Source organism: Gymnogyps californianus, chromosome 1 (assembly GCF_018139145.2).
Source record: "Gymnogyps californianus isolate 813 chromosome 1, ASM1813914v2, whole genome shotgun sequence".
Classification (NCBI taxonomy): domain Eukaryota; kingdom Metazoa; phylum Chordata; class Aves; order Accipitriformes; family Cathartidae; genus Gymnogyps; species Gymnogyps californianus.
In genome coordinates, this window is record NC_059471.1 from 7,354,403 (window position 1) to 7,368,290 (window position 13,888).

Consider the following 13,888-nt stretch of genomic DNA (forward strand, 5'->3'; position numbering starts at 1 on the left):
TCAAGGTTATATTTAAGTGTTTTGGGAAAGTCTTGAACCTGGCCCTCTTTGTCCTTAACAGCATGTGGAAATGAGGCATCAGTAAGTATTTCCCACATAGTGAAAATGACAGTTGTAGCAACTCTTGCTGTCCTTTCTACCCTCTGCATTTAATCTACCTTTTCTAAACAGATCTTTTTGCAGTTCCATCTAAGTTATTTTGCCTAATGGCTTTATATGAATCTAGTTTAAGGTGAACTAAAGCACTAAAATAAAGTGCACAGAATTGTCTAGAGGAGAGAACTCCACAAACTATTACACACCTCTACCTGAAAAGAGCAGATCCTGTAAGGGATGTTTCTGTATTGGCGTGGAATAGCTCTTGTATTTCAGTCTTTCCACTGCAATTTTATGATTCTTTGATTCACTTGGATGTGCAATTGGTAAACCTGCTGCTCTGTTCTCCACCGGCTTTGACATGATTGACTTTGACTTAATATTCCCAGCTGAGTGTTTTCTTCTGTTGATATAGTTCCCTTCCAAACCCTTGTCATTTTTCTTTTTCATTGTATCTTGATTTCTAAATTATTGTCCTTATGTTAACCCTAGGACATGCAGCTAACACTGAGAATGTATATGTTTGCATTTGTAACTCCTTAAGATTTTCTACCCTCTCCTAAAAATCAAAAGAACATGCCCTTGATCATACAGGCAGATATGTTCTGCAGGGACCTGTGTCTCAGTGCTGTGCTGATATTTTTGTATAAAACTTCAAAGCTTAAGACTCATCCTTTTGTTTAAAGGATATTGGGATTGTACAACTTTTTTAAGTAAACAAAATATTACCCTTAAAGACCATTGACAGATTTCCAATGAAATTCCCTTAATGGTGAAATTTTTAAATAACCACTTTTTATTATGTTTTTCCTCTTTTCCTATTTTATTTTTGGTGTTGTAGTCCTGCATGCCTCTCTTGTCTTGCACACCTAGAGGAAGGGAGGAGTAGGCAGGCCTGAAATAGAAGCTGAGCTGTTTTATTTCAGATATGTCCTTCCCCACCCCTTATGTTCTGGCTTCATTAAATGAAGTGGTTTTTTTTTTCATTTTACATATAGAATAGTCATGGAAATCAAGCGATTTGCCCAAGATTTCCTAGGTACCCTGTGACAGCAATGAGTTGTGTCAGATCACTTGGCTCCTGGCCTAACCTTGGACTAATCACAACCATTCCTTCTAGCCTATGTCACCACTAAGACTATTATTTCTATACTAGCATAATGGCTTTTCACCAAACAAACAAATAGTTACAAAGAAATTGCATTTGACTTATTTCAGTAGCTTTGCTATCATATTAATAATTGTTCTCATTATTTTTCTTTCTAGAAAAATATTTGTAGAAATATTAGGACCACTAAATAAGTTGGTCCACTCCATGTTTATTACTCTTCTTTCATTCTGTATTTTTTATGGTTGCATAACATTGCATTCTTGGTTGGAGGGAAAAATCTGTTACTACATCTAAATCATCTTTGCCCATGCTTCTAGCTTCCCTTTCAGAACTCTATTAATAATTTTTGTTTCCCATATGCACTTTTTGTTTCCCATATGCACATTTTTGCCCGAAGCGAACTCTTCTCAGCGTTTATTTTTAGTGTATGTCCAACATTACTGTAATCCAGTTACAGTTATTTGTGCTGGTAGAATATCAGCTAAATCTATTTGCTCCATTTTGTCATGCCTACTTAATATTTTAAAAAGAAAATTAGTGAGATTTTTCCACAACAGTATTGGGTTAAACACAGTTCACATACTGTACTGTACAATATTCAGTTTTGCTTTGTGCACCAGTTATTATCAAATTAGGATGATAGTTGGGCATGTGGACTTGAGCCATGTGTTAATCCAAGTTCATCCGGAAGCGCGTGCCATCCTGTCTAATACAATGGTTCAATTACAGCTGATGAAATTGCATTATCTTTTGAATCCATCTTACCATGTTGTCTAGCAATTAGTTGCACGTATACATCCCATGTTCAAGTGTTTTTGTCTCACATAGAAAGTGACAAACTTTAAAAAAAAAATGTGGATAATTAAATCATTAATTAACAGGATTTTTTTTATGTATGGATTTTCTAAATATGAAATAGCCTAGAAGCGTCGGGTAGGTTCAGGGTAAGTTCAGTGGTGTCAAATTCTTTTGAAAAAAACTTTTTCCACATTCTGATAAGAGGCCATTTCAAATACAGTGTTTTAACAGCGTATGAATAAACGTTATAGTCAAGAGGATGCCTTTCCAGTTCTGCATTGTTCTGGTTGGGGCATAGTAAGGTTGCTAAAAGGTCACCTACTGCTTTAAAATATAGGACTATGGGGGTTTGTGATAGACATTTTAGTGCTGTGGTACAGGTGGCTTCACTCAATATTATTAGTATAGATGTGTGTCTGGTCACAGAATGCGTAGATTCTTTCCACTCCCCAGCCATGTTGTAGCTCTTGCTTGCCTGATTTTTTTTTTTTTTGGTATCTTTTTTTGAGTGGCCTTTTTAAATTTTGTGTGAACCTTTTTTGACTTCTGCAATTATCCAGATTTCTCCAAACAGCTTTGAAAGACATATTTAAACTGTTTTTTTTAGATTCTGACTGGCATTTGAGAAAGCTGCAATAGCATCAGTATATTCTGGGGTGAACAGGGTAGCTTGCTATGTGACAAAAAAGCTGATGGTCTTAAGCTGATGGACACTGCTAATACAGGTCTATGATGATGAAAATGAAGTCTGAATTTGGCTTTGTTAGTGTTTTGTCTTTAAATATATATGGTATATAAATAAATATGTTATTATTTTATGTATGATTTATAGCATCGATTAATGGTAATACATATATTTATCACATAGAGGTAGTCCTGCTGGAAATGATGCAGTAATGACTTGGATTATCTTCTGGTAGACGAGTTTTTAGGTGCTCAGGGTTGACTTACCATTGAGCACTAGAGGAAAGCAGCTTTCTGGACAGCTCGCACACCTTCACTCCTTATGCTTGAGTAAAATTGCAAAACCATGGATTCAGTCTTACGTATCTTTACATTTACTTTACATGTAGGAATGATTACCTAGTAGACTCCCTTAGCTCAGATTTTTAAGTGCTAGCGTCCGTATCTACACCTGCAATTCAGAAGTGCCTTAATATTTGTTTTTCAAACATGAAGTGACCTTAACTGTATGCAAAGCTATGAGAGTTCTTGCAGTTGAGCACTTGTTATGTGAGAGGACACAGCCAGGTGTATGATTTGGGCTTTTCAGCAAAGTTCTGAATAAACCTTGCATTATAACATGATTGTAGTATAATTTGGGACAAGCACCTTGAAAGAAAATACAGTTAAAACTGATGTTAGTTTCACATGCGACAATTTGAATTACAATGTTGTCAAATATGTTCTCCACTGTTAGAGCATTGCCATAATTTTTCATTAAGAATTACTGCCAGGTTGTATCGTTATGATGTGTTTTAGCAATGTCTAAGCTTTGAGAAATTTTAGGTTAGTAATTTAGGAGGAATTAAATAATTGAATCAAGTCTTGTTGCACCAAAGCATTTGTAAAAATTCATTTATCTCATTTGAAAGTATATTTGCAGATAGTCATAGTTGTCTCTTTGTCTTTGAAATCTTTAAAAGTAAATTTGCTTTAGTCTTTGGAATGGTAAAACTATGCATATCACTTACGAATTCCGTTTAATTTTTGTGTACTTAAATCCTAGTTGAACACCAATAGACATAAAAGGATTCTGTCACACAGTCATGTATTTGTTTTTAAAAATCAATTGGTTATTTTCTATAGTTAAAAGTACCTGAGACACAGATTAAAAGAACATCTCCAAAAAATGTAGATATATAGGGGTCCAAGATCCACTGAGCCTTAAGGGGCTAAAGACTTAGTCACCTGAGATGGGAGTATATCCCTGAACCTCTCCAGATGCTTGAACCAATCAGCCCAGATTTTATACACTTTACACCCCTGTCACTTCTGTGAGAAGAAAGAAAAGAAAATACTTGCAAATAAAGCTTGCAGGAAAATTTAAGGAAAAGAGCTTGTATTAGTAAGAAAAACCCAAGAGGGGATTTACACAAACTCTGTACAGAAGGTTATTGGCAGGCATCAAAGAATTTGTAAAGGGTGAAAGGGAGAAAATGATAAATCAATCATAATCTTGAAGACCTTATGCACAAATAAATATATTCACATTTATATATTTAAGCTGCTGGAGATTTGTTAATTTGTTGAATAGATCTTGTCTAGGTGGCTTTTTTTTTTAAATTCACCCTCTTGCTCTCTTTCTGTTATGTTTATGTACATTAGTACATAGCAAAGTTTATGCTACGGTTTAGCATTTAGGGCAGATAACATTCTTCCTGAACTTGTCATTTGCATTTTCTGATGCAATTTTGTTGACAAGGTCTTTTCAGGCATGCAGGGAAAAAAACACTCCCGTGTCTGTTTTGATCATTGGCAAAGGGGTATCTTTTTCAGTAGTTTGTCTAGATGCTCTTTCCACAAGAAAGCACTTTGCCTGTAAAGCTTGTACATACAAACCTGCTTCAGCAGGGTGCCTGCAAGTTGTGTCAGGGTCAGCTAGAAAAAGACTATAAATCTTCCTGAAAATCGCAGGAGTGTTTTTCGTTTGGTTTTGTTTTTTTTTCTCCCGTGGTTTGTCATCCAGAAAGGGATGCAGGCACGCGTCCCAGCCACGCAGAGCATTGATTGCTTCTGCCTGCAGCGGGGATGCTGTCAAGTCGCTGCGCGAGTGGAGTCCGGTATTGACACAGAGCTGCTGGCCAGCAGCTCATGCTGCGCCCCGCTCCCGCCATGCCCTGCCGCTAGCTGCTGCCAAGGGGGCTGGAGAGGCCCCGGCAAAAGGACCTCACGTCTGGGAGGAGAAGCACTTTCATGCAAACTGGCCAAAGGAAGCCCCGGGTGCACCATGCACGCACACCTTCCCAAGCAGCACAGCTGCGGCAGGGGGTCCGAGGGGTCGGACGCCAGCAGGAGCGTGCCTCCCGTAGCGAGGGATGCCCGCTGCGCCTGTCGTTGGCACCAGCATCCTCCGGGGCTCCAGTATAGCTCTCAGGCGCTTCCCTCTTGGGGACCTGGGGGTGCCAGCCAGAGCAGGAGCAAGTTTGTCCCTTTGTGGGACACTGTGCGGAGGAGCCCCCATAAAACCCCAGCCAAGCCACAGGGCAACCCGGGGGAGTGGTGGTCAGAGTGCGCCTGTGCCCACGGCTGGTCCCCCCCGGTGCAGGTGAGCCAATTCTTCACTCTCCAAGCGACTTAGAGGATGCTCCAGGGAAAGAAAGTGAGGTTTGGTGGTGTCGGCAACTTTTTGTGCTGTGTCTTGATTTGTGTTTAGTGGTTCCTTCTGGAAAGTTATATACGAGGGCGAACTGTCGGTTGGTAATGTCTGTTGTTTGAATATTGATTCTCTGTGGCCTGTGGAAATTGTGGGGTCCTCTTGGAAGGGTTTTCTTGTTAAAATGTTTTGGTTTCTACCTCCAGGTTCTATAGACTTTGTATTCCATCGTGTTGTGTAAAGAAATGATGTGTTTATCCTCCCCCGTGTAATGGATTTTGCCTGCTTCTATGTAAACAGTTTGCTTTCAAATATTGCATGAAGTTAATAAGGCCAATTTAAATAGAGAACATGGGGGGGGGGGTTATATTTATTAATAAGAGAAAGTGTGACCTGTTTTTCCTCTTTTGAACTTCAAATGTAATTGAAATCTTTAATAAATATGAAGTAGCTCTTTAGCTTTCACAAATCTATAGATTTTTATTTAGTGGCAAGGCAGTGTATAATATAAACCAGCCAGGGTCTAGGATGTGTAGAGATACCTGTAAGCAATTAGACTGAGAATGATTACAAACCAGATAACCCAGCACTGTGAGATAAGAATCACAGTGACACTCATATGATGGTTAATATTAAAAAGCTTTAACACTTCCTCCACTGTTGCATGTTTTCATTTCTCCCTTAAAAAACTTTAAGCTCATTCAAAAGTTCTGTATTATGTCAACATCAAAGCCTTTTGTCATAATTTCACACTAAAAAAGCAGAATTTAATGTTGAAATAGGTTTTTGTGATATATGTTTACTTACTGAAATAGTATACACTAGAGTTTAACTAGCCTTAGCCCACATTGAACGTGTGCACCCTCTCTAGAGATTAAATCAATTCTTTGATGGAAATGGTTTTAATATATTTTCACTGAACAGAAAAGCAATAAGGCAAAGGATTGTCAGATAGTATAGCTGTACTTTATCTTGCCTTATGGTCTAAAAAAGTGATGCTCTGTTGACTGAAAGTGATTGCTATATATAAAAAGCTTCATTTTTTTCCTCAAATCTATTATCAAGTGGAAAAACTAAGCTTTCTGATGTATTTTGGAGTGGCCAAAATGTTGCATGTGACTACAGTATACGTTACATGTTTTCTGTCATATACAAAGCACATACGACTATTTATGCTGGAATAAAGTCAATGTTAATATATAAAACATAGAACTACACTTTGTTGTAATTATAATTATAAAAAACTGTAAACATTTTCTTAGGCTCTGAAGATTTTTGTTTTGGAAAAAGCTTGAAGGAAAAAAAATACTGTAAAGGAAAGTGTTCCTTGGTTTTCAAAGGTGTAGAATTTATAAAGAGAAAATGAAAGAGCAATTTAAAAAAAATAAAAAATAAAAAAATTAAAGGCCACTTCTAAGACTACTTCAGTATCTAAGTTATAGCTGCATTGTAAAGTTACTTCAGTGTTTTCAATGTAATCACATTACAATTTTCAATTGTAATCACATCCACTTTTGTTCAGATAATATGAAATTATTCAGGTATATGTACTTTCTTATATTTAATTTTGAACTCTGCACTGTAAACTTTCTTTACTGTACGTTCTTAATGCCAACTACCTTATTCTGTTTAGGAAAGTCCCTTTCTTGGGTTCTGCCTATAATGAATCAATCTGCCATTAATCAAACTGATGTTCTGTGCCTAGGGATGGACTGATGTACTTACTTTGGCAAATACTTGGTGGTTTTTATGTCATAGAGTTGTGAGATAGTTTGTTTCAAATAATAATCCATCTTTTTTTCTCTGTGCAAAGTAAGCATTTTGCAGGCTATATGAAGAAAGGAAAGTGTGTGTATATATGTGTCTGTGTGTGTATGTATGTTGTGGTATGTACATACATTTAGACAATCATTTTATCAATTGTATTGCATAGATGCAATATGGGAAAACATAATAGAGCTGCCCTTAATAACTGCCCTTACTTTGGGGATGCGAGTTGAAGTCAGTGATGTTTTTTGAGGGCTTTGTTGACTGGGAAAACTGTCGTCTTTCTTGCCAAAACAAGGAGCAGTAGTGAAACTGTCATATATACTGGCCTAAAAAAAGGAAAATTTATTTGAAATTTCCATCTTATGTGTAAATGTGATAATAAATAAGCTAGTGACAGCTTCAAAGGTGGAGAGTTTTTTTTCTGTAAAGTTCTGAGCAGATTTTTCCTCTGCTTGACATTTTTGGGAGAGAATACCTTCTTCAAGCATAGGAAAGACACATAACACCTTGGAAAAAACTGCTTCTTGATTAGTACTATAGTACCAAATTTAATGCACAGGTCCTTAATTCTTAGAGTGTATACTAGGCAGCTGTTACTAATGTACACTTTGTCATCCTGATCCTGACAAAAATGTTGATTTTTATTGCTGAGGACATGGCTCCATTTTCTTTACCACTTCCTTCTTCTTTAGTATGTCAGAGCAAAGAATGGCACTCTGGTATCATTAATATTTTAACTGTCTTAGAAATTCTGCTTTGCTGGCTTGCATGTTTGTGTTTGTTCGTAGTTTCATGTTGAGTTGTGGGTAGAAAAATGCTCTGAATTTCCAAACAGAAATTCATTTGGAATTACAAAAAAAAGCCCTCTTAATTTTGAAAGTGAGTTGAAATCAAGTTTAGATGGAGATTTGATTCCAAGACCTAATTTGTTTTTTACTTCCAGTCCTTTTTGACAAACTCATTCACAGTTCTGTTTCCTTTATTTAAAAGAAGAAGAAAAAAAGAAGGAAAAAAAAAGAAGAAAAGTAAGTTAATAGGCAAGTTTTATATGTCCCTGTTGCCTGGAAATATTTCTTGCTTCTCTGCAGTGCACCGGCTATCTCTATCGCTGTTAGTATCATGGAGTCATATAATTTGTGTGATTCATTCAGTGATTTTATATCTAAGGTCAGTGTTAAGCTAACTGTGAGAGATCTGAGCAATATTTTGGGGTGGGGGGATGTACAGAGGCAAGGAGGTGACCTGACATTTTCCATGGGTCATTCTAACATTGGATGTAGTTTGTAACGTCGGATGTACTTTCCCTGTTGGCACATATAGACTGCTGGCACATATAATCTACCAATTAATCAGATTAGAAATGTACAATAACATGTGTGGCTGAAGGTGTACAACGAACAGCTATTCTTTGTGCAGAAGGGAAGGAGGGATAGGAGTCTGTATTACCCTGATTATAGGTTAAAGAGGAAATTGCAGAGATTGAGCTGCTGTACTTGTTTTAAGAAGTCCAAGGTATAAATTTTACTTCATGCTGTCTGTATGAAAGAGGGCCTCCTCTAAACACCTTTCCAATATGTGTGTGACTGCATGTTTTCAGATTTCTAGAGCTCAATGTTGTTCTGTTAAAGGGGAAGGAAGACGTAGAAGTGGATTCCCATCTTTGGCTGTTTCCCAGTTCAGAAGACAATATTGGACTCCACTTTAATTCAGCTAACTCTAGTTGCTATTAAATTTTTGGCCCCTCTATTTTGAAATGTTCTCAAGGGAAAACATCTCATATCAGACACTATCCTGGATGTGTCCTCTGCAAAAATGCATACATGTGTTTTGTTTTGAAAACTTACATAGAAGTGTAAATTTTCATATATTTTTAAATAGTTTACTGTCAATGTCAGCTTTGATGACATTTTTGGTTGGTTGTTTTTTTCCAGCAATGCAGTCAGTGTCTTTTAAAAGAAATAGCATCACTGAGCTGTTTTGTTACCTGGTAGAGAGGCTTGTGAGTTAAAGTCTAGTTTATAGATGTGGCATGACTTAGAAAAGGCAGTGAGTAGCCAAATTCTGAAGTATCATCAGCTGAGAATGGTCTTTTGTCTTTGAAGGCCTTTGGCGCTAGTGCTGAAATTTCAGTGTACCGTTTGAGAGCTCTTTGCATGGTGAGATGAGGTGAGAGCTAGCTTCAAGGCATTCTGCTACAGTACTAAAGCAGAAGGTCTATTCCAAGAGATCCTGGCTCTCCTAACAGTATAAAGAAATGATTTGTCATCGGTTGTGGTTTTGAAAGTTTAGATTACTCCTTTCAGGTTCACAGATTCCCACATGCAATTGGTCATTCTTCTATCAAGTCACTCCCAGCAATGGAGGTACATAGAGCTATTTTAGTTAGCTAAGGGAGATCTTTTCACTCTAATTTAGTATGTTCAAATGCCAGTACAATGGCAGTTAAAGGAGAGCCAAATAATGCTGTTCATTTGGCTTTTAAACTTCTTTTTTTAATCTTCAAGGCTATTGAGAGCTAGATGTCATAAGTCAAGAGTTAAAGATTTGATGTAACTCTGACACTGTTAAGAAGGATAAAACAGAGAGGAGTAGCTGGGCAATTTTTAATGGAGAAAGAAGTTCATACCCCATTCCCAGCTGGTATGCTCTTATCAGGGGATTTAGGCAACAGCTCCTAAGTTTTAGGAAGACGTATCTTAAGTCAGGATCTTGCCTTGGATGGATCATTGTGCTGCATTTCTAGAAGTAAACTCATTTGTACATCTTTTAAGTGACAGCTGCACAGATTGCTGACAATGTTTCAAAGCGGAAATACAAAAGCTGTTAGCGTGGTTTTTTGCAAGATGAGTAATATTGTTCTAACGATTCCTGTATCTAGTCCCACTGACTGACAGACGACTTTGAGAAGTCTACAGTATTCTGGGTGATATATATTCATATCTGACGCTCTCCCAGGACAGCTGCTTTAGAAAACCTTATGCTTTTACATTCATGTTTAACCTATTTCTTCTACCAAAACCAGGAAAGCATTGTTAATACTGAATTCATAGCATTTAGGTTATGTTTGGCATAAAAAGGAGGCCAAAGATTAGCCTTTGAGTCCCCTGCGTTGAGGTCAGCAATCTCATTAGCGATGTAGGGAACGTTCCTGGTCAGAAGTAACATGAAATGTTGTGTAATATTTGTTTGGAAATACAGTTTCCTTAGTGTAATGGCTGTTCATGTGATTCCAATTTGAAAGAAGGACATGGTATGTCATGAAAAGACCAGAAACTAAACATGCTGAGACACATTTGGACTTTCTCTGTAACATACAGGTTTAAAAAAAAAAAAAAAGGGAAAAAGAAAAAGAAAACCCAAGCACTAGTCATGAGGCTTTGTGCTCTGCAGACTCGGGAACCTTGGGATGTGTCATTCATTCCAGATTTTCCACTGTGTCTCAAGGGGTCATTCAGCCACCTCTGCCTGGATTGATAATGTAGCATCACTTTACAAAGGCCATTGGGAGCAAAAGAAAAGTGGATATTCTTTTCTTTTGTTGTACAATATTCTGTCTCCTTCTATTAATGTATCAGGTCTTTCATCAGTGTTAACATTTTTGATAATACGTAATTTTAAGTAGCAACAAAGACAGTTAAGAAACAGGTATGGTTACACAGATCATTAAAGTATTTGTGTGCAAGATGTTCTATATATTTTCATTTAAATACTGAAAAGGATAAATATATGCTATGTACTGTACTAACCAGTGATTGTAGTGATTTATAGTTTATCTACACACATTTTGGCTCCTGCTGATTGTTCAGTCATAAATATGTTAATGCTTAATTTGCATGATTTGTTACACCGTATTTAGATTTGCATTTAATTAATCCCATGTTTCAAAGTTTCTCCTCCTAGATGCCTCAAGAAGCCAAAAACATTTTCTCCTCGACATATAATTTGGCTTCTGGGATTTTCAGGGGGGATGAAAGGGGGCATGGGAAGGGAATTGTAGAATTTGGAAGGAGATTGTTTGTAGCATTGGTAATTGGCCAAAACTGCACAAGTGCTCTCATAGTCCTCCTGCTATTGATAAATTTCTCTAATACTTGGCATGTGTATTCACCCATGGATAAACTGTTCATCATATTTGAGAACAGAAGGGCATTTCCCTAGGACGAGACTGGCAGAGTCCAAAAAGGGATTCAAAACCTCTCCCCCCCCCCAACTTTTTCTATAGTCCGCCATGTAATCCACCCCTAGGAATATCCAGGCATTTTCACCTAACAAGCTCCTTACCATCACAGGAACTTACAACACAGGAAAGTCTTTGATCCGTCCTGTATTACTCTGATGGCACAGGACACACAATAGGATTTGAGCCTTCCTGTCTCTTACATTGACTCGTGAGGTTATAGGTTGCTGGAACTGTTTTGTGGCATGTCAACAGGACTGATAGACTGGATGCTCTCTGGACTAAAGGGGAAAAAAAAAAGTTGCCTTATGGCTTGCTTAAGATGATAGGAACAAGACTTTATAACCCTGGTTGTGCTTTCTGTCTAATGTTCCACTACATTTAAATTAGGCATTCAAAGATGCAAAACCTTTACAGCAACTCAACAAGATGGTTTTGGTCTAATCAAAACAAAATAAGTGAAGGATGATGCATGACAGTTTATAGCTAGGTGCTGAGCAATGGCTAAGATTGAGATAGAATTTGTCTCAGCTATTTTGGCATGACTTGAAGACACAACCTGAAAATTGATTTCTGTTTTGGAAATGGCGCTCTCTACTGTTCTGGGGTATTTGAATCAACTGTGAAAATGTCAGTGTTCCATACAAAAAAACCTAAAGGGAGTTTCTAGTTGTAGTAACAACAGGATTTACAGAGTTTGCCAATTTAGCTCTCTCTTTCCTCGTGTCTGCATGTGGCTTTTGGATGAAGGATAATAAAAATAAAGCCAAAAAAGCCAAAAAAGAATTATGGATTAAATTACTTTGCTTTTAAGAACTGTGTTTGCTTTGAAATAAGCCATAGATTGTTACAATAGAGTTTATAAATTAAATAACATATATTCATTTACCTTTTTGTATAAGTATTTTTTTATAAATTACTCCAATTAATCAGATGAATTGGCTCAATGGTCACCTGATTTCAAAAACTCACGTTGTTTTGAGAGTTAGAAATACAGGGATCAAAAAGGATTTTTTTATGTATTCAAAATACAGGTTCTGTAATATGTAAAATGAACATCAGAAAAACAAACAAAATAATCCTTTTTGTAAATTCCAATTCTGATATAAGCTTTCTTTTAAGTCACAGGAGCCAGCCATGAATGCAGTACAAAATCCAATTTAGCAAAATAACATCTGGTTTTGGTTTAGATATATTGTACTTTTAATACGGAGTTTTACCTTTCTGATTAAGTATTTATACAAGGAGAAGCAGGTTACTTCAGCAGCTGAAATTGCTCATATAATTGGTCAAACAGAACATCAGACAAATGATTTTCATTATGCATTTCAAATGAGAGCAGAATGGAGTAGTGCCATAGGCTTCCCGTTACTGACATCGTAGAGCAGCTATGCTGCACTCGGATATGCAAACAGTTAAACAGAGGCTTTTAAGTTTCCTTGTTTACATTTGTTTTTCTTTTAAATTCTGATAGACACTTCCTCCATACTGAACTGGTATTTGTTGCATTCACAATCACAGAAACTTTTGCTATTTATCCGTGTGCTGGTTTGTCCAAGTTTTTACGTTGCAGTCATCGCTCACCTGATAGCTAAGCACATTAAATATTTATTGAAAATGTGAGTAAGATCTAAGCTCTGTTTTTACTTTTCTTCATTCTGTAGGGTTTATTTTGTGAAATATGTGATTTTGACAGCTTTGTGAAGGAGAAATGCTGCTGTGCCCTGCTTAAGAGTGGCTGCCAGAGGAGTGGGGTCCTGGCCTTACACCTTGCTTCCTTCATTGTGCTGCTTTGTATGATTGCGTACTGAGCTCAGAGTACTGATATGCCAGAAAGTTAAACCAGAAAAAAAAAGGTGTTTGAGAGACCTATTTCATGGCCCAGCTTGATGTCCACTAGCACAGCTTCTAGCGCCAGCACAAGGCTGAGAGCAGAAGCATATGACAAGGGACGTGTCCCAGAAGATAGCACGCAGCTGCCTCTTTCAAGGGCAGTCACACTTAGTGTGTGATCTGATGTGTACTTTTGGTTTTGACAACACAATAGCACATGGGGGCCTCCCTGTGCTAAGTGCAGAAACTTGCATCAAGCTCTTTGCTACCTCTAAGAACTCAGAAAAAATAGTGTTTCACTTAGGAAATGGAGAGTTTCGGGGACACCTTGTTCCCTTTCCCTTTCTATTCTCACTTTCTGTTCAGCAGACACATCTGGGTTCTCTCCAAATCTGTCCATCTTGCAGTTGTGAGTGTAGAAGTCACTTGTCACAGGTCAGTTGTTGCAATTGAATTTAGCTCTGTGAGACTGCAGTCAGGCAGACAGGCTCGAACAGGCAAATGACATTTTGCAAGAGGAACCAAAAATTCTTATCTAGGTATTCAATAAGAAGGCAGTAATAAAATCAGAGCCCTGGTCTCACGTTCTCTCTGGGGCTGATGCTGTCACATTTGCTACTGTGTTCTGAACGGTCTTTGGCCTTTGTACACCACCAGCTTGCTCAAGCATAAATTTAGAGGCAAATGCTTTAAGCCTGTAGAAAAGACACTTCTATATTGTTTTATTTTTCAACAGTTTACTTTCAAACACTTTTTATGCAATGTTACTAAGATATAGTTTAAAAAA

General features: G+C 37.3%; 1 protein-coding gene across 7 annotated transcripts in view; it reads left to right on the plus strand.

The window, feature by feature from the left end:
- The window catches only part of DLG2 (discs large MAGUK scaffold protein 2), a 1,037,179-nt gene that overhangs the window by 582,823 nt on the left and 440,468 nt on the right, over nt 1-13,888 (plus strand). For 4 of the 7 annotated variants that reach the window (XM_050914866.1, XM_050914872.1, XM_050914888.1 and 1 more), the window contains exon 1: nt 4,956-5,273. The exons of the other annotated variants lie outside the window; for them this stretch is intronic. In XM_050914866.1, coding sequence (XP_050770823.1) covers nt 4,956-5,273 — 318 coding nt within the window. Of the gene's footprint in view, nt 1-4,955; nt 5,274-13,888 lie in introns of those variants that run through there. 7 annotated transcript variants of the gene reach the window in all.